The sequence below is a fragment of the Malaclemys terrapin genome, chromosome 5 (genome assembly GCF_027887155.1).
Source record: "Malaclemys terrapin pileata isolate rMalTer1 chromosome 5, rMalTer1.hap1, whole genome shotgun sequence".
NCBI classification, from domain to species: domain Eukaryota; kingdom Metazoa; phylum Chordata; order Testudines; family Emydidae; genus Malaclemys; species Malaclemys terrapin.
Window position 1 is genome coordinate 85280613 of NC_071509.1, and position 19802 is coordinate 85300414.

General features: G+C 42.2%; 1 protein-coding gene across 6 annotated transcripts in view; it reads right to left on the reverse strand.

The window, feature by feature from the left end:
* DCLK2 (doublecortin like kinase 2) overlaps positions 1–19802 on the reverse strand; it is a 144006-nt gene that overhangs the window by 4293 nt on the left and 119911 nt on the right. For all 6 annotated transcript variants that reach the window (XR_008445203.1, XR_008445204.1, XR_008445202.1 and 3 more), the window contains 6 exons: positions 16505–16651; positions 8946–9079; positions 7781–7858; positions 5868–5964; positions 3117–3197; positions 713–829 (listed from right to left, as the gene is read on the reverse strand). Coding sequence is in view for 3 of the 6 variants with exons in the window: in XM_054030853.1 (XP_053886828.1) it covers positions 713–829; positions 3117–3197; positions 5868–5964; positions 7781–7858; positions 8946–9079; positions 16505–16651 (654 nt within the window). In the remaining 3 variants the exon portion in view is untranslated. The remainder of the gene's footprint in view (positions 1–712; positions 830–3116; positions 3198–5867; positions 5965–7780; positions 7859–8945; positions 9080–16504; positions 16652–19802) is intronic.

Genomic DNA, 19802 nt, shown 5'->3' on the forward strand with positions numbered 1-19802 from the left:
TAGTTGTTGGAGCACAGCAGTGATGACTAGTCAGTAACACGTTTACTGGTGAAATGGAGCTGGGCTGAGCTCACCCACACAGCTCACTGTTGTCTGATTTTTTTTTTGGCACAACTTTTGTAAATTCAATTCAGATGAATTTTATAGAGAAGAATCTTAATGCATCCATGTTTCCTACCAAGTCTGGCCTCTGATAACGTTCATTTGCAGAGATTAGATAGGGCCAATCATAACTCTGGGAAACATCCAAAAGATTAAATACACTTTATGATGAGGAAGTGGGTTTTAGATAAAATATTTGCTCCAGAAAATTTAGTCGTGGAGACAAAAGGTGCTACAAGAAAACAACCATTAAAATGAAGTGGAAAAGATTTCAGTGATTTCCAAACTAGCAGGTGAGCTTTAATGAAGTATTTTTTGCATAGAGAGAGAGAGACAGAGAGAGAGAGAGTGTGTTTTTAAAAGAAATATCTACAGCTCAGCTAATGCACCTCAATACAGACCTGGCTGCTCCTGAGCAGTGACCCACTCAGATTGAAATGGGGGACATAATACATGATGTATAGACTAGGATTACACACACACACAAACAATACCATGCTTGTTAGTGCATTTGTACCACTCTGTTCTTTAAATAATTACTCCCGGGTTAAAACGTGTTAGACAAGTATACAAAGTCATATCTACACATAAAAATACTGCATTTGCCTACCATGATGACAGAGACCCCAGCGGTCGTATTGTTCTGCTTGGGTAGCATGTTGTTAAAGTGCTGCTTCAGTTTACCTGTTACTTCAGCTTGCATATTATTCTCCTGCAAGGCATCATCCTGTGTAAACACGATACACACACACACACTACTCCTTAGGTTTGGGATTAAAAAAAGAAAGTGTTTGGAAATAGAAAAATTACAAATAAAATCGACAGAAGTGATTTTCCTTCATCCTGGGATAACTGCTGGGCTGCATAGAGAGTGTGTCAACCTTTTTTCTTTTTAAAGTCTTCTGCTGCTGAGAAACAGTTTACATTGAGCTCAAGTGAGCTGCATATGGCAGCAGAAACTTTGGCTTAAAATGTGGTATTTTGTTTTTCAGGTTAATGGAGGACACTATATTACGAGTGTGCCATGACAAGACACCTGCCAACAACTCCTGGCATTAAATGTAACATGTATGTTTTTACACAAGAGCAACAGCCATTAAAATGCTGATGACCTAAGAGTATTTAAATAAAGCCTAATGATGATCTTTAATTTCCATACATTGTGCATTGACTATTTATATCCATACAATATTTGTTAAGTGGCTAAACAAATGGGGGCAGTTATTCACCAGCAATACTTTTTTTTTTTCTTTTATAATTCTCAGAAAACAAGGATTTAATTTGAGTTCTTCTCTTTCGAGGTAAATTGCACCAATTTTGCTTAGTGCTCCAGCCTGAAAGTTCACAGAATGACACACTGTGAAATGTTTCAGAGTAGCAGCCGTGTTAGTCTGTATCAGCAAAAAGAACAAGAGTACTTATGGCACCTTAGAGATTAACAAATTTACTTGGGCATAAGCTTTCGTAGGGGGAAAATTAGCATGGGGAAATAGTTTTTACTTTGTGTAATGACCCATCCACTCCCAGTCCTTATTGCCAGCAATGCCCCTCTGCCATGTACATTGGCCAAACCGGACAGTGGCTACGCAAAAGAATAAGATAATGGACACAAATCAGACATCAAGAATTAACACATTCAAAAACCAGTCGGAGAACACTTCAACCTCCCTGGTCACTCAATTACAGACCTAAAAGTCGCAATTCTTCAATTCAAAAACAGACTCCAACGAGAAACTGCAGAACTGGAATTAATTTGCAAACTGGACACACCATTAAATTAGGCTTGAATAAGGACTGGGACTGGATAGGTCATTACACAAAGTAAAAACTATTTCCCCATGCTAATTTTCCCCTACTGTTACTCGCACCTTCTTGTCAACTATTTGAAATGGGCCATCCTGATGATCACTACAAAAGTTTTTTTTCTCCTGCTGATAATAGCCCACCTTACTTGATTAGTCTAGTTAGAGTTGGAATGGCAACACCCATTTTTTCATGTTCTCTGTGTATACACATCTTCCTACTGTATTTTCTACTGCATGCATCCATTTAAGTGGCTTTTAGCCCAGGAAAGCTTATAAATTTGTTAGTCTCTAAGGTGCCACAAGTACTCCTCGTTCTTTACACTATGAAATGAATCTGAAAATAAACGTTTGATTATTACTGTTGGTAGGTGAGATCAGTTTATTATTTATTACTAATCTCCTACATTAGGATCACAAAAGATGGACGCCAGGGAAGTCTCTCCCTATGGACACACAAACAGTGTTGTTACATTTTTGAAAATGGGACCCTACATTGTGCCTCTTCATTTTACACACAGATTAACTGTGCATGTAAAGTATGTCACTGACTACACATTATACATCAAAGCAGGTACTGGTGCTGCCATATATGTATTATGTGAGCACCATGTTTTGGGCCAAATTTCAAAAACAGGCACTTGAGTTACCCATAAGGCCTCTCTGCCACAAGCATGCCTGTCTGGGATGGAGGGCATTTTTGGTGCTACAGAGGGGGATCAGAGGGGCTACCCAATGCCTTCTAACCTATTTTCTGTTAGGAAAAAACCCTCACCCTGCTCCACTGGAATATAAAGTTTCCGCCCACCTCCTTATGTAGCAATATAGAATGATAAAATCCTATGCTATTGGGTAAACAGCCAACATATTGGCTATCTACACTAGTTGTGTCTCTAAAGCATCATCATGTTAGCAAAAGAAGTTGTCCAGTTGAATGCTCTCCATCCCTTATTCTTGTGAGCTTTTTTGTAAATTCAGTTTCATTTGCTTCAAAAGACAGCCCACAATAACCTCTGTGCAGCAGAAGGGTAGACTTCAGCGTATAACTGCCTCTGCGGTGTCATTTATAGGCAGTTCATTCTTTGTTGATGTGGGACATAGAACTCAGCTTGCCCAATTCTGTTTATCAAGCAACTTCTGACAGCACTATTACAGTTAGAGCTTAATATTATATATCTAATTAGGGACAAGTACAATGCAGAGTTTACTCACGGACACCCAGGGATGGCCTAGGATCTGTGCTGCTGTATATCGAGCTTCTACGTTTACCTGTAGCATCAGACTAATTAACTCCTGAAAAACAAAAGAGTGAGAAGAGAGGGAATATTAAAATGTGAAGCAGCTTTTGCATTGAATTCTTCCCAGCATTCAAAATGGTGTTTTTCCACTACCTGGGTGAAATCCTGGTCCTGCTGAAGTCAATGGCAAAACTCCTATTTGACTCCCAGGGGGACAGGATTTCACCCTCACACTCTAAATTACAGCTGTAATATAAAATGTATTCTTCTGTACATACATGCAGGCAGCATGGACAGAGTAGTCAGAATGGAACTGCATCCTCCCTAAACCCTCTGGGTACAGCACATATGCAGATACCCTCATGCAAAAAGAAAGTCCCATAATGTTTTGTAACCATCAAGTGACAGGGCACATAGTGTTTGAGTAATTTACAGAGAGAGGATAAAGCTGCTGAAGAGGGCTCAGTGGGGATGAGGAAGATAGCAGAGCAAAAAGCACCTACCAAGAGCACCAGCTTGTACCGAAAGCCAAGTGCATTTATGAGCCTGGAATTTTAAAGCTATTACTAGCAGGGATGATTTAACTGTATAGAGAGTAAACTAATACACAAAGATAATTTTTTTATTTTAAGCGCTATCACTAGAACCATCTGTAAACATTTAAGATGATGATACCATTCCTTTACTGCTGGAAAATGAAAGCTACCCATCAGCACAGAGCACTTAAGAATTCTATTCCAAAGGAATGACTGACAGCACCCACTGTTAGTTAATTTTAATTATCTATACTATGGGCTAGTTTCTTTGCTTTGGTATGGCTACTTTGTGTTGCTCCAGAAGCACAAAGGGGTCATTAGCCAGCCTGACCAATCTTGTAAGGATCCCTCCTACCATGAAAAGGGAATCTCCAGACAGAGTTAGGCCAGGAAAAAGGGGGGCATTGTCTAGAGGGCTGATGTGCTTACTTTTCATGGAAGTCACTGGGATTTCACCATACATTTAACTGTAAGTATATGCTTAACTGCTTTGTTGACTCAAGGCCTTTGAAATGCTCAGAGGCTATACAATAGATGGCCTTAGAAGTGCCATAGAAATATGCAGTTAACCTGTTTAGTACTGTCACAAGTGGGTCTGTAGCCATGGTAAATCTTAAGAGCCTAGTCACACAAACGGCAGCCAATGAAGTTATGAACAGTAGGTAACTTTTCATCTCCAACTTTTATCAAATTTATTAATTCAAGTTCCTCCTTTGCAACTGACAACTAACTTACTGGTGCAGATGCAGGTTCCAGACACAAAAATAACACTCATGAAGAAACTAATTAATGTCAAATAATTCCCATTATTAAAACTCAACTGCCCCATTTTTTTGGAAAGTTTCTGTAGCCTCAGGATTGTCTCTTGCTTTATGTACTAATGAAGAACATTCCAATGAGACTTATTCTAGTAGACAGCAACTTCTCTGGAGAAACAATACATGTGTAATTAGGAGGCTTTTGTTCACCCTCCAGTTCTGGAAAATGACTCTCTCAGCAAATTACGCAGCAAGAATACGAGCCAGGGATAGTGGGCAGGATGCTTCAGGCTAGTCATATTGTACTCAGTTCAAGTTTAGAGCAGAAGGGCCACCCCTGAGGCTGCTTGGTGCTGGTTTGACAGCTGCTCTCTTTTGTGCAAACTGCCAATTGATTTGAGGAAGGAACCATTTTGGCAGCTGAAAACTGGAAACCCCTGGCCACACTTCATATACTAACAGCCAGGAAAGGGGAAAACACGGCTATGAAAACTGTAAGCTGTGTGAATGCGCTCCTAGGCTGGGGCTAGACTTGCTGGCTTTAGGGTTGCTTTGGCTCTCAGAGTAGTGCAAGACAGATTTATCTTAAGGAAGAATTGGGACTATGGTCTTTTATGAGGCTATCATCAATGCCACTCTAGCCAATGGCCATTGAGAGCAATGGAGCCAATTTCTTTCTTTCGATAACTGTGATTTTCATCTGCAATGCACCCATGTGCCCCTAGACTCTGGCTGAATCCTATGAACAATCATGTACACATCACTCACAGAACCACTACTATAGCTAGGACCCTAAAAAATTCATGGCCATGAATATCAAACGCATCATGGACCATGAAATCTGTATACCAGAGGGTAAAAGCACACAAAAGACCATATTTCATGGGGCCAGACCAGCGTTTCTCAAATTGGGGGTCCTGACATCCTTTTGATTTCATAGATTGTCATGTAAAGGCAAGTGGTATCTTACCAATACTTTACTTAACTGGCAAATCAGCTATTTGCCTCTGAATGAGCTCTAGCCAGCTTAATGCTTCTAGTCCAAAGGTGAAATGGGAACAGGTGAAATGAACAGTGTCCAGTCCATGTAGCAAGCAGCCCTCTCTCAAAAGGGTGATGAGGGGGGAAAATTTGGAGAGATACTTATACTGCAGCTGAAGCACTGAACCTAATATAACCCTCATCATTAAATAAACTAAACTACATGCAGTGCTCACTGAATGTAATCAACATTCTGTTACAATCATTCACACAGAAAGTAGGGTTGTGAGACCTGCATTTTCATCACTGCCATGCTCTGAAGAGTACTAGGGTTTGGAATATAGTCAACAATAGTATAGATTCAGTGTAGCCAGGAAGGCACAATGCTCCCACTGGCTTGTCAAACAATTTCACAGCTTGAAGCCCTGGGTTCCTAACTTATTTCAGTACCTTAGCTGAGTCAGTGATGTTATCCCAGTACGGAGAGGGAAACTCTAGTTTTCCAATGAGGATCTGATCAAAGAGATCTTCCTGAAGATTGTTCTCACTGTGGATGAGTAACAATGGAAGAGAACAAGAGAAAGGGGTAATTTTTGTCACACAGGCATTAAAGTTACATTTTTGAGGTGGTGAAGAAGCAAAATTCACATCAACTATTACAGAAGTTTGCCCCAGTTTGACACCTTGTACTCTAGGAGTGTACGTTTGGCAGTATTACAGCATAGTTATCCTGTCAGTAGTGGTGAGGATGGGGAGGCAATATACAGGAGAAAGGCCTCAGTTTGTCTCCCATTCAAATAGAGTTTGCATTGATAACATGAGGACAATCATCTGTGCAGTAACAGACAAGGTACAATCTGCTGCTGGTGCTGGGCAGGAAAAATAAATCAAGTTAGTCTTTTCTTTTGCCTGAGCTCCAGAGGACCAGCCACAATAGGCAAGCGATGTAGGCACACCAGCAGCAATGATGTGATCCTCTCCTGTGAGCCAATCTGACAATTTTTTTTTAAATACACAGAGAGGATTAGGAAAACCTGGGATTAATTCAATCCCATGTTGAATTTAACAACCTGTGCCACTGGCATAATCCATAACAATGAAAGAAATAGTCCCTATAATGCCAAAAAGAGGGGTGGGGCGGGAAGGAACAGAATATACAGCAAATCTGTTGAATAAGATGGGACCAATTTTACAATTGTACTCACTTCTGATTAGTGATTTAAATCTCTAACAATATTGCTCAGATTCTCTTACATTTGTTCACACCTGATTATTGCAGGCAGAATAATTGTAATTATATGGTACATCTTTGAAGCGCAAGCTAAACATTGCTAACCAGTCAACTGTATCTGAAAAACAAATTGTAGAACTAAACAGCAACTTCTTTGCCTTTCCACAATTATTTAAAAATAAGCTGGGAGGAACAACATAGCCACAGAGTGGCGAATTTTAACTTTTAGTAAAGCTAATCTAGATGTGCCCTCTGTTGTGTAATTGTATCCCATGCCCTTGAAAAAACACAGGCAATGATATATAATGGATAACTCTGGTCACCTGATAATAAAAATTAGATACTTCCTGATTTAAAATGTGGTTTCTGGTTCCTTCTCTCCCAAAGTTCCAGTTACTTTACTTTATTTTACTCCCATCCCAAACAATCACAGAAAAGAAAAGTGTGTTGATATTAAATCAAAGTATGGATATTATATGCTGGACATGCAGAGTAACCATAACAAATTTTTGATTCACTGATTACAAACTCTTTCATATGATGGACACCAAGTTTGTAATGAGATTGAAAACAATCATCTACAGAGCTCAACTAATAGAAATAAGATACTTGAATGAATGTTGCTAACTGGAATCATTTACCTGTGACCACTTCTCCAAGATAAAAACAGTAAGTTGAACTTGCCAGCTGCAAACACTAGAGGGTGTACAATACATTCTCACTGCACTGAGCTCTTGCTGGAGTATGGGATTGGAGGACAAAGGGACAAAGAAAGCTGGCTTCTCACAGTAAGACACCCCTACACACCTGACAGCTGGCCACCCACTCCTGTTGTTTATTTATTTTTTTTAAATAGGCAGGAATGCGCTTCTCTCTCTTGTGCACAGAAAAATACTGAAAAAGTGACAGCCGGCAAAAGGGCAGGGTGATATCTAAACTAGGGGCAGCTAAAGCCAGTTAGAAAAGGAGAAAAAAACTTGGGGAAAATAATAGTTTGGAAACAGCTGGAGCCAACTATTGCTGGGGGGGGGGGGCAGGGGGTGCAAGGGGAATCAGATTTCCCCCTTATTTGAACAAATCTTTGGGTAATTAATTCTTTACTATCTTCCCTTTGACCTGGAACTAAACTCACCTGCGAAAAGGTGGGAATCCACAAAGCAGTATGTATGTGATCACACCTGCAGCCCAAATATCCACCTTTAAGCCATATCTGTAAAATAAGAAAACGTGTTACTTGTGCAAGCTTCCAAAATGTGTCACCTCTAGTTAGTTGTTTTTTAAATTAATACATACTGAGAGTCTGCCAAAGGCAGATGTATTAGCATTTCATAGAAGTGGAGTTTGTCCTTCAATTAATACCACGGAGTATAACAAGAGGGGCATCTAGTCAATATTTTTCTGGTTGTCCTCCAGAGTATTGAGAGCCCCGAGGATCCCACATTTTCCTTTGTTTTTAGTTCACAATCCCCCAGTCTCCATGGAACAGTCAATAGCTTTCTGGTCTGATTCAGATTCTTTTCAGCACCAGCCCATAATAATCAAAGGAGGATATTGTTGAGAGAGAGGGGGAAATCCTTTCCCTCTCCTGCCACAGTGGACAAACTGCTTCTGCATCATTCCCAGACACTGCCAAACTGGGGAGCAAGCTTCCAAGTCTTCAGTCTCCTGTATGAATGAGTAACACTAGGATGAAGAACTAGGACTTTTCTTTTTAAACATATGAATACAAATACTGTAGGTCAAAACATGTCACATTTTCTCTGATTTTTCTAGCTCTGCAGGTGGATCAAATACCCTTTGACATCTTGGTCTCTCACCGCTCTCAAAAATACTTTTCAACAATTGTGCAATGCAAGAGCAACAGTGCATCAAACAATCTGATATTAGAAAATCCAAATTATTCATGCCAACTATCACCTACTCCCCAACCAAGAGGTCTGTGATTTACTTCCAGAATCTTTGAGACAGAGTCAGAGCCATCTTCCCAATTAAGCAGTTAGCTGCAGCAGCATCTCTTATCTAAGTTACATGTGCACACACAAATATTTTGCAGAGTGGTATCAGAGGAAATATATATGGAAGAGGCTGATATATTGCACTCATTAGACAAGCAGCTGAAGACCAGTTTAAATGACCCACATCCACAGAGCAGTGAAATCAAATATTTACCAAGGGTCAAAATTTGGCCCTTTTACACACACACACACACACACACACACACACACACACACACACACAGACAGTAATAAACTTTCTTTTACACACCAACTTAGGAGACAAAACTGCTGTATCCTCACCCTGTCTCTGCAATGATTTCTGGAGCCACATATGTAGGGGTGCCACAGACTGTATACAAGGGTCCTTCAACCACTGTGGCCAGTCCAAAGTCCCCTAGCTTCAAGGACTTTGTTCCATCTGAATACTCGCATACCTGGGGTTAGCAAAAACACAACAGGGATTGAAGGATATTTTTCCAATACATGAGGGAGTAAAACAGCAAAGGCTGAACATGATATAATGTGATGAGAAGAGAGATTCTTAAGCTATCCACTTTGGTTTTGCTCCATGATTCTTGAAGGCTTGGACTTCCAGTGCTGTGATTCATCTTTGTGCTTGAGGAGCTTTCTCTCTTGGAAAGTTCTGATGGGGTAAGACTCAATTTGAGAAAGGAAATAAATCTAAAGGATTTTTAAAATAGATTTTGCTCTGTTTCTTGATAGATCTAGTCCCCACCTACTCCTAAAAATCTAGAACCAATTTCCTATTGCTTTTAGTAATACTATTCACTTATATAGTGCTTTCCATCCTGAGCATGCTCTAGAATGATGTATTGCTCATGCTGAAGGACAGGTGTAAAAGACAGGTTCCTGCCTGGAGAAGATTACACTCTAAATGAAGGTTTAAATATTAAATTTTCATAACTCCCTTGCAAGGTGTTTATTGCCAGAGCAATGGTTAGTGTAACGGACAGGACTAGAGTTCTGGAGTTCTTCCTCAGAATACTAGACCACTACGCTCTGCATTTTATAAAATGCCTTTCAAATATCTTCTCTATGGCCTCCCTGCCATCCACATCACCCACTGCATTCAAAATGCAGCTGCTAAAATCTTTGCCTGCTGTTCTGACCATGTTACTGTTAATCTCCCCCCCCAACACACACTGCCCCCTACTTTTCCAACACACCAAGTTCAAGCTTTTTGTCCTCACATTCAAGGCTCTTGACATCTCTGCTCCTTTCTGTCTACTCAACAGATCTAGTATCTTATATCAGCCGCCTCTGCCCTCTACTCAGCCAACACTGCCAACTTTAAATGTCCACTTGTCCCACAAACGTGTCTCTGCTTTTTTCCATGCTGCCACTTACGCACAGAACCTGCCCCACACCAGTCTGATGTGTAAGACTGCCTCCCTCTCCTTCAACCCGCTCAAGACCTATCATCAACCTGTTCGCTTTACTTGTATGCCATCTGTGTTGTCTTGAGATTGTAAACTCTTTGAGCAAGTACTCTATCTTATGTGTACGGACAGTGCCTATCACACTCGGACTCCCAATCCTGAACTGGGCCTCTGAGTTTTCCTTTTGTGTATAATATATTTAAATGTAGGTATTTAAAACTATATTTTTTTCTTTAAAGAGTCCATATCCAACATGGAAACTCTGTGCTTATCTTTCTCAGAAGTCTGTATTCCCTATGTCAAGCAACTCCACATATTTGCCAAAGTACTGAACCCCTCCCTAAAAGAAACCTACCCAAAAAGCAGCCATAAACACAAACAGATACATTTAAGAACAGTGGTTATCAAACGTATTTGATCATGTCCCCCTTCTTTGTGTCTCTAGTAGTTTATGCCTTTCCCCTGCCACACAAGTACCTATACTGATAAAAAACCCAAGATGCGACACTCACTAAACATTAAAAACAGTAATGCAATGATTCAAACAGAGCCATTTAAATATATAGTAATGTAAATTTTAAGTGAGATATTGCTTATTTGCATCATACTGTTGTTACTAGCGTGATGGGTGTGCCTTTTTTGGGAGCAGAGCAATTCCATCCTGGGTTGGATGCTTGAGACAGCTATCCAGAAATCCCTTTCTACCTTCAATTAAGTGTGCACACCACGTCGTAACAAGTGGATTAAACAACAGATGGCAACAACTTTGTATAATGCTATGCAAACTTAACAGAAATCTGCCAAAATTCGCCATCTAAAGTTAAATGCATAGTGCCAGATGAAGACTCGATATGTGGGGGTCTACCAAATTTGTGGCCATGAAAATCATGTAATGTGAAATATGGTTTCCCTTGTGAATCCTGGTCTTTTGGCCCAGCTCTGAAGGCAGAGCGGAGAGCAGTGCCCAGCTACCCGGGTGCCCAGCTCTGAAGACAGCACCTCCCACCAGCAGCAACACAGAAGGGTGGCATGGTATTGCTGCTTTGCCCTCGCAGCTGGGCAGCCGGAAAGCCATGGCTGCTGGCTGGGCACCCAGCTCTGAAGGCAGCACCGCCTGCCAGCAGCAACACAAAAGTAAGGGTGGCAATATCGCAATACCCCAATAGGCTTTTGACCCCCTTTCAAGTCCAGGCCCCTAGTTTGAGAAATTTGGCAGAGATATCACACATTTGTCACGGGTTGGTCATGGCATAAACAGTACATTTCACAGATGTGTAACACATTTGCTAAATTTGCTATTTATGCCATGACTAACCCACAAAAAATTGTGTCATTTCTGTGGGTAAAATGTGTGCAGTACGTTTCTTTTTCCTAAAGCTTCTCACGCCCCGCTACAATACATTCTGTACCTCCCCCGGGGGGCCCGTCCCCCACTTTGGGAACCTCTGATTTAGAGAGCAATGCACTATACTCTCCCCACTCTTTGTTGCTCAAGGGACACCAAAGGTAATTACAAAAGCAATTTAATTGCATTTTCTAAAGGTGGCACTTAGGAATGCAGGCCCTACTGAGGACATAAAGGTCCACAGGTTTGCCCATGACTACTTAAGCATGCAAATGCATGATCTTCATAATTTAGGTACAAAATGCACATTTAAACTTCCATGTTTATGGAATTATTGGATAGATTATCAAGGAATGTATGTTATGTGGAAATGTACACACACACACACACACACACATTTTCATTTGCACTAAATGCTTCAAGGACAGTTCTAAAAATATAAGTCTTTGCATGCACTGAATCCCAATGGGTCACCTGAAGACCGTATCAAAGACATCATTTAGCAACTGTTTTCTGTAATCCACAACACTCAAATCACCATTCAAAATTGAAAGAAAAGCCTATTACCAGACTACTTGAAAAGAGGGGCCCCTAACACATTACACTGTATACAGACACTCTGGAGCATTATTAGAACTGCTCCCTGGATTGCTGACAGTTGATTTATAAAACAGGAATTGTTACTGCTTGTTGTAAATCTTCCAAGTCACCGAGGCAGCAATACACAATAACTTCTCAAAGTGACTGGAATAAATATACAGGCACAACAGTGACACTTTATTATTCTTGCAGATGAGAATAATCTGGGCCAGACTCTGTTTTCACTTACACCAGTGTAAACCTTGAGTAACTACTTTAACTTAAATGGAGTTAGTCTTCAGTACTGTAAATACCAAATTTACCAGAGTAAATTCAAATGAGATTGGCCCATTTACAAATTGCACTTAAATCTGATTTAGAAGTATTGGTGTTTAAAACTACTCATTACATTCAGCCTCTGAGCAAATTCCTGCATGTAGTTCCTCTAATCATTTCTGTACACAGAGATTTCTGGAATGTATAATAAGCCTTATAATGTTGTAAGGGTTCTTTTTGGGATCTGGCTAAAATTATAGCAGTAATAAAGCATTTCTAACTATTGATGCTCATCGTATATATAAAAGCTACTCTGGTTGGGACTAATCAAATACACTGCTGACTTCTATGGCCCCACAACAAGAGCTGAACTTACATTTCTTTATCCCTGCATTATCAAAAATCATAAAAATCTTCTAAAGATTGAAGAATTTAGCCCTATTCTTGATCCGGATAGGACATAAAAGTTTCTACCTAGTAACATGTGCTGCCATTTATAGCACAGATAATATTGTTACAGATGACAGGATGTTAAGAACATAGAGCGCCCATACTGTGTCAGACCAAAGGTCCATCTAGCCCAGTATCCTGTCTTCCGATGGTGGTCAATGCCAGGTGTCCCAGAGGGAATGAACAGAACAGGTAATCAAGTGATCCATCCCGTCGCCCATTCCCAGCTTCTGGCAAACAGAGGCTAGGGACAAGATCCCTCCCCATATTTATGTAGCTGAAGGGCGAACTATTGTTTTACATATTTTAACAAAATGTCTATTGTTTTTTCCTAAAAACTGGGCCTAATTTTTCCCTCTCTTCACTGATGTAAGCAGTAATAATGACTAAAATGAGTAAGTAATGTCTTACAAAAACCCCAATCTTGCAAATACTTACACATGTGCATAGCTTTACTCATGCAACTACTCCTTCTGAAGCCAATGGAACAACTCATGTGGGTAGAGTTACATGAGAGTGTTAGCAGGGCTGGAGCCTCAGTGAGAAATCACACCTATGCAAGAGTGGCCAGAATTGGGCCCATTGTTTGTAAGTGATAACTATGCCCGATCTACTTATTCATGTTTGCTTGCCCTAGTGAATATGATTACAGTAAAAAAAAAAAAAAAAAAAACAACAATTGAGGAAGAGAGCAAGTTAAATTAGCATGCCATAGTCAACCTTTACTTATATAACTATATTTTTATTTGCAAAGTCACAGTGTGTTTTAAAAGCCACTCATTTTCCAATAACCTCACACAATATTTTCCACCTACTAACATACATTACAAATTATTAAATTTCTTAAATAAACTAGTGTTGACTAAATAATAATCTAAGGATTCCAATAATGGCAACTAACGGGTACATATTCCTGCTAGCATCAACAATGACATATGCTATACCTGTGCAAGCAGGAAGGAAACAAACAAAATGAAGACAATTTGTGACATTAAAAAAAAAAGGGGGGGGGGAGTAACAAGAGGACAATTCTGCAAAATTGAGAGAGAGAGATTCATTGGGAGAACATTTTATTTTCAAGTTTTCAGTGAAGAGTTACAAGCAGATCAGTAGGATCCTAACTAAAGTATATTGTCAAGTGATTTTTATATAAAAAAACCCAACTACCCATGATTTGGAATTACTTGTTACAGATTTGAAGTTAAATATTTTCCATTTGGTCCTTTTCAGTTTAACAAGCATGGAGGAGGGTTTTTTCCCACCCGTGTTCAGAACTGAACAAAAGTTTTGCTTCTTTCCAGTTTTGTACAGCTGGATCACCAATTGTCAGCGTAAGTCTGGGAATAGTATTCATTAGTTAATTGTTTTTGCAGAGCCAGCAAAAGGCCCAGAGGGAATTCTCACAAGAGTGGTAGTTTGAAAATTCTCATAGTGATACCTGTTGTTGTTTTTAAATCTATTTAGAATCAAGGCAGAGGGTTAAGGTGTGTGCGGGGATTGGGGGGGGTTGAGGGCTCCGGCTGGGGGTGTGGACTCTGGTGTGGGTCGGGGATGAGGGGTTTGGGGTGCAGGAGGGTGCCCTGGGGCTACTGCAGGGAGAGAGGACTCCCCCGAGCTCTTTCTTCCTGCAGCAGCACCTGGGAGGGAGAGGTGTCTCTCCCTGCCGCAGCAGCTCCGGGGCTGGGGCAGCATGATAGGAGCCCCTCCCCCGGTCACAGCAGTGTATGATTGGTAAAAAGAATGAAAATCAGACATCTGGATGATCTCAGGTTTAAGAATTGAAACACTGGTTAGTATAAAAGCAATTGACACATTTACATTTACATGCACTTCTATTATGTTATCTTAACATGCATGCCAATGTCAATCACAATGAATAAGACTTGCAACTGTTGAGTAATCTCGTTAAGCTTTCTAGGCAAAAAGGGTGTTTGTGCCTATTTATACCCAATTCGATTACTAATGGAGGCTTAAAATGTCAGATTAGCCTCACAACTCCAATCCACCCAAGATCCTGATGTTACCACATTATTATTTTAAAATGAACGAGATCAACTATGGCATGCCACAGGCTGCCACTAAAACTGTGCACACTCTTGTTTGCTTCTGGACCAGCACACTATATTGAAATTAATTCAGCATGAACATGCAATCTTCAGAATGGCTAAGCTTTGAGATACACTTGAAGATAAAACCACCATCTTCTGTTTTTCTCTCCCTTACCTCAAAGTTGCCAAGGGTATTTTTTTGCCAGAAAATTTTCAGGTTCTATTGTTAAAGGGTCACTATTCATTTAGATTGCACAGTGTTTATACAACATTATAGCCACTTCACATAAGGTAACATTTAGTATAATTTTTTTAAATCAGTATCATCCATGAAGAATAGCAATACTTGCACAAAATAAAGAGTACCAAATAAATAATAATAATAAAACCCCCATGTTAGAATCCCTGTGTCCACAGCTCAACAACCCAATGTCCACATACCTTGCAACTAAAAATGTATCAAGTAAGGTCTGAATACATATTTTTTTCCTCAAATTTCACTGCTAAAGGAAGGACCGAGTCCTGGAAATCCTTACTCGCTGTCATCATTGGGACTGCTGGGGTAAGAAAGGACTCTTTAATTTAGTACGGGTTTGTCCACACTGGAACTTTGTCGGCCAAACTTTTGTCATTCAGGGGTGTTAAAAACACACACACACACACACACACACACACACACACACACGAATGACAAAAGTTTTACCAACTAAAAGCGCTTTGTTGGCAGGAGTGCTCTCTCCTGCTGACAAAGAGCAGCTACACTGTGTGGTTTTTAGCGGCAGCGCTGTAGGGGCACAGCCATGTTGCTAAAAGCTGAGTAGTGTAGCCATACCCTAAGAGTTTGCAAGTTCCAGCCCTGTTGTCTGTGCTTGTTCAAATGCCACTGCTAGAGTAAGAGACATAAATCCCTTTTATCAGCTTCCCCTTTGGTGCAATCTCATTATACCATTAACAGGACTGACAAACAGAGCTTAAATAACCCAACACATAAGGCTTCCAGTTACTGATGACACCGTGCCAGTGATGTGGATTCTGGACTTGGTTGTCCAGTGCCTTGCATGGTAGGTAGTTATTTACACCTGTGCAATGTGGGTGTTAAACACTACCTCTGCTGTCAGTGACTTAGTAACCTTTTGCATACTCTGCCTACATAAGCTACAAAGCAGCAGGAAATAAGGCACTCACTCCACTGCCAATTTCCACTTGGAGTTTGTAAAACAGAATCCACAATATTTGTTGCTATCAGGCACAGAGCAGTAGATATTTATGTCCCTGACGGGAACTAATGGAAATGAAATATAGTTCCTTCTGAGGAAATAAGTGTACTCTCAGAGTTTATAGCTATGATACTGAGAAGTCATCAAAAAGATTTTACCAGATGTGGCGATGGGAGAGGAAATATCTTACTTCAAATAACCCTGGGATCTTCAGAAAGGGATTAAAACCCTTGTTTTAAATTGAAACTAGGATTGTAAATAATTCATTAACACATTTTTAAACCCTGTTTTATGCTTATCCAAGTCAGAGCCAGGAATCAAAATGTAAATGATAGGTCTAGTGTCTAGTGCACACATTAAGCACAGATCACTTTCCCTCTCTATTAATATTTAATGGAAAGAGATTTATTTTAAGCATGCAGTCATTCTAAATTCATGTTCTATGTCTGATTGTTCAGCTCCTTGGCATCTTAACATTTACATACAAACATTTACATTTGTGGAGGATGAAGCAATGGAAAGCATGACAAAACAAGTGACATACCAGGAGATTCTCTGGCTTAATGTCTCTGTGCACAATGTTGAGACCATGGAGGTATTTCAGTGCACTGGCTAGATTGTAGACCATTGCGCTACCATCTCTCTCCGTATACTTTGTTGAAGAAGTGATAGCATCAAATAGGTCTCCTCCCTAAAGTAAGGGAAAACATCAAAGGCAATGACAAGAAAAATCATCAGGTGTCAATACTCTAGTCAGACTGCTGAAAAGATGTCAGAGAAAGCCATACTTCAACATCCTTGCACCAAAGGCATGCACAAAAACCCGTCATGTATTATATGGGAAAGATAGGCTGCACCACTCGAGGCTTGTCTACATGGAGAAGTTGGTGCACAGTAAGCTAGGGTGTGAGTTTAAAGCACACTAGCAACTCCTCACTAACTCTCTGTGTGGACCCACTTACAGCGTACTAAGAGTGACCTCATGTGGTTTAGCTTAGTACATTTCCAAAGTGCACCAGCTACTGCAACCTTTTTCCTCATGTAGACAAGCCCTTGGAAACAGCTTTCATGGTAGGGAAGGATGAACTTGTAGACTGAGGCACTGGGACTCAGGTATCTGGGTTCAATACTCAACAGGCTTGTGTGTGTCGTTGGGCAAGTCACTTCACCACTCTGCACCTCAGTTCCCCAACACTAAGAGGAGGATACCACCACTTCCTTTCTCCCTGCTTTTGACTGTCTTGTCTATTTACATTATAAACTCATCAGGGTACTACAGAACTATTTGTTTGTACAGTGCCTAGCAGCTGGAGCCTCTAGATGATGCTGTAAAAAACGGTTACCTACCTTCTGTAACTGTTGTTCTTCGAGAGGTGTTGTTCACGTCCATTACACATTAGGTGTGCGTGCGTTGCGTGCACGGATGTCGGAAACTTTTTCCCTCAGCGGCTCCCATCGGGCTGGCAGGGTCCCCCCTCCCACCAGAGCGGCGCCCCGCGCTAGCGCATATATATCCCTGCGGGCCCGACCCTCCCTCGGTTCCTTCTTGCCGGTGACTCCGACAAAGGGGAAGGAGGGTGGGAAGTGTAATGGACGTGAACAACACATCTCGAAGAACAACAGTTACAGAAGGTAGGTAACCGTTTTTTCTTCTTCGAGTGATTGTTCACGTCCATTACACATTAGGTGACTCACAAGCTTACCATTGGAGGAGGGTAGGAGTCAAGGAACAATTGATTGAAGCTCAGCCCTGCCGACCACCGCGTCCTCTCTGGCCTGATGATGGATTGCGCAGTGGGCTGTGAACGTATGCACCGACGACCAGGTCGCCGCTTTACAGATTTCCTGGAGTGGAACCTGCGCCAAGAAAGCCGCCGAGGACACTTGGGCCCTAGTTGAGTGAGCCCTGATCTCCGGGGCTGGTATATTGGCGAGCTCATAGCATGTGCGTATGCCAAGCACAATCCATGCTGACAAGCGTTGCGCCAAGATAGGCTGGCCTTTCATTCTCTCCGCAGTGGCAATGAACAGTTGCATCGACTTGCGGAATGGCCTGGTCCGTTCCAGATAGAATGCCAAGGCTCTACAGACATCGAGGGTATGCAGGCTGCGGTGGCTTGGGTCCGTATGGGGCTTAGGGAAGAACACCGGTAAACAAACGTCCTGCCCCATATGAAATTGCATGACCACCTAAGGAAGGAATTTGGGGTACGGCCTCAGTTGCACCTTATCCTTATAAAAAACTGTATAAGAGGGTTCCGAAGTGAGGGCTCTCAATTCCGATACCCTCCTAGCCGATGTGATGGCCACTAGAAACGCTACCTTCCATGAAAGGTGCATGACGGAGCAAGAGGCTAGGGGTTCAAAGGGTGGCCCCATGAGTTTAGTTAGTACCAGGTTAAGATTCCATACAGGGATTGGCAGGCGCGAGTAGGGAAAGACTCTCTCCAGCCCCTGGAGGAATCGGACTACTGTGGGTTGGAGAACACCGAAACCCCCAACTCTCCGGGGTGGAACGCTGATATGGCAGCCAGATGCACTTTAATTGAGGCGGGGGCGAGCCCTTGATGCTTGAGGTGCAGCAAGTAGTCCAGTATTGATGGGACGGAGGCCTGCAGAGGCTGTATGTGATGAGACTCACACCAGTGGGAGAACCTCTTCCATTTGGCAAGGTAGGTCGCTCTTGTGGGGGGCTTCCTACTACCAAGAAGAATTTGCTGGACCTGGTGGGAGCACCTGTGCTCCATATCGTTTAGCCAGAGAGAGATACCACGCCGTGAGATGTAGTGACGTTAGGTTCGGGTGGAGTAGACGACCCTGGTCCTGCGTGATGAGGTTGCAATGGAGTGGGAGAGTGATCAGGGAGGTCACGGACAGTTCCAGCAGGGTCGTGAACCAATGCTGGCGTGGCCACGCCGGTGCGATGAGGATGACTGTCGTCTTGTCCCTGCGGGTCTTGAGCAGGACCCTGTGGACGAGCAGGAATGGTGGGAAGGCATACCTCAGGCTCCCGCCCCATGGAATCGCGAAGGCATCTGCCAATGAGCCCGGGCTGAGGTTCTGGAATGAACAAAACTGAGGACATTGGGTTGTTGTCCTTGGCGGCGAAGAGATCCACCTGGGGAAACCCCCACCTCTGGAAGATTGAATGTAGGATGTCCTCTCTCAGAGTCCATTCGTGCATGTGGTAGGACCTGCTGAGGCGGTCCGCTAACCCGTCTTGGACCCCTGGAAGATATGCTGCCAGTAGGTAGACTGAGTGAGCTATACAGAAGTCCCATAGGAGGAGCGCCTCGTGACAGAGGGGAGAGGATCGGGACCCGCCCTGCTTGTTTATGTAGAACATGGCGGTAGCAATGTCCATCAGAACTGACACGCTGTGGCCTTCTATGGTAGCGTGAAAGGTCTGGCAGGTGAGGCGAACTGCCCTTGACTCCTTCAGATTGATGTGAAGCAACTTTTCCTCCCTGGACCATAAACCCTGGGTCTGCAGGTCCCCAAGGTGTGCCCCCCAGCCCAGGTCCGACGTATCTGTTACTAACGTCAGAGCGGGTTGCGGGGTGGCGAAAGGGACCCCTTCGCAAACCTGCTGCTGATCAAGCCACCAGCGGAGGGAGTTCGACACCCGAGTTGGGATTGTCACTACTAGGTCTAAGGGGTCTCTCTTGGGGCGATACGTTTGGGCCAGCCACAACTGTAACGGTCTGAGTCTTAGGCGGGCATGTCTGACTACATGTGTGCAAGCCGCCATGTGCCCCAAGAATTGTATACAGCATCTGGCCATGGTCATGGGGAATTGTTGGATGGAGCTTACGACCCTTTGAATGGTCAGGAACCGTGAC